The sequence below is a fragment of the Eimeria tenella genome, genomic scaffold, assembly GCF_000499545.2.
Source record: "Eimeria tenella Houghton genomic scaffold, Eth_scaff1792, whole genome shotgun sequence".
Classification (NCBI taxonomy): Eukaryota; Apicomplexa; class Conoidasida; order Eucoccidiorida; family Eimeriidae; genus Eimeria; species Eimeria tenella.
The window spans coordinates 1,714-1,969 of NW_013541622.1; the positions used below are offsets into that span (position 1 = coordinate 1,714).

Consider the following 256-nt stretch of genomic DNA (forward strand, 5'->3'; position numbering starts at 1 on the left):
TCTGCCGCAGCAGCTGGAGAGCAATTCTGTAGCTGCTGAAGTCAAAGCCGTCAACGCGGCGGCAAAGTCGGGGCTTCAAAAGAGGAACAAAAACATCTGCTGCTGCTGCTGCTGCTTCTGCTGCTGCTGCTGGTGCTGCTGCAGGTGCTGCTGCTGCTGCTGCTGCGGGTGGCGGTGCTCCTGCTGCTGCTGCGGGTGGGGATGATGCTGCTGCTGCTGCAGGTGGGGATGCTCCTGCTGCTGCTGCTGTTGCTGC

At 61.7% G+C, this 256-nt stretch overlaps 1 protein-coding gene across 1 annotated transcript in view; it reads right to left on the reverse strand.

Annotated features, from left to right (window-relative positions):
• Window positions 1-75: 75 nt before the first annotated feature.
• The window catches only part of ETH_00042695 (uncharacterized protein), a gene marked incomplete at both ends in the record, with an annotated part of 604 nt that continues 423 nt past the window's right edge, over window positions 76-256 (reverse strand). The window contains one exon of the mRNA XM_013373847.1: window positions 76-253. Within this exon, the coding sequence (XP_013229301.1) occupies window positions 76-253 (178 nt within the window). The remainder of the gene's footprint in view (window positions 254-256) is intronic.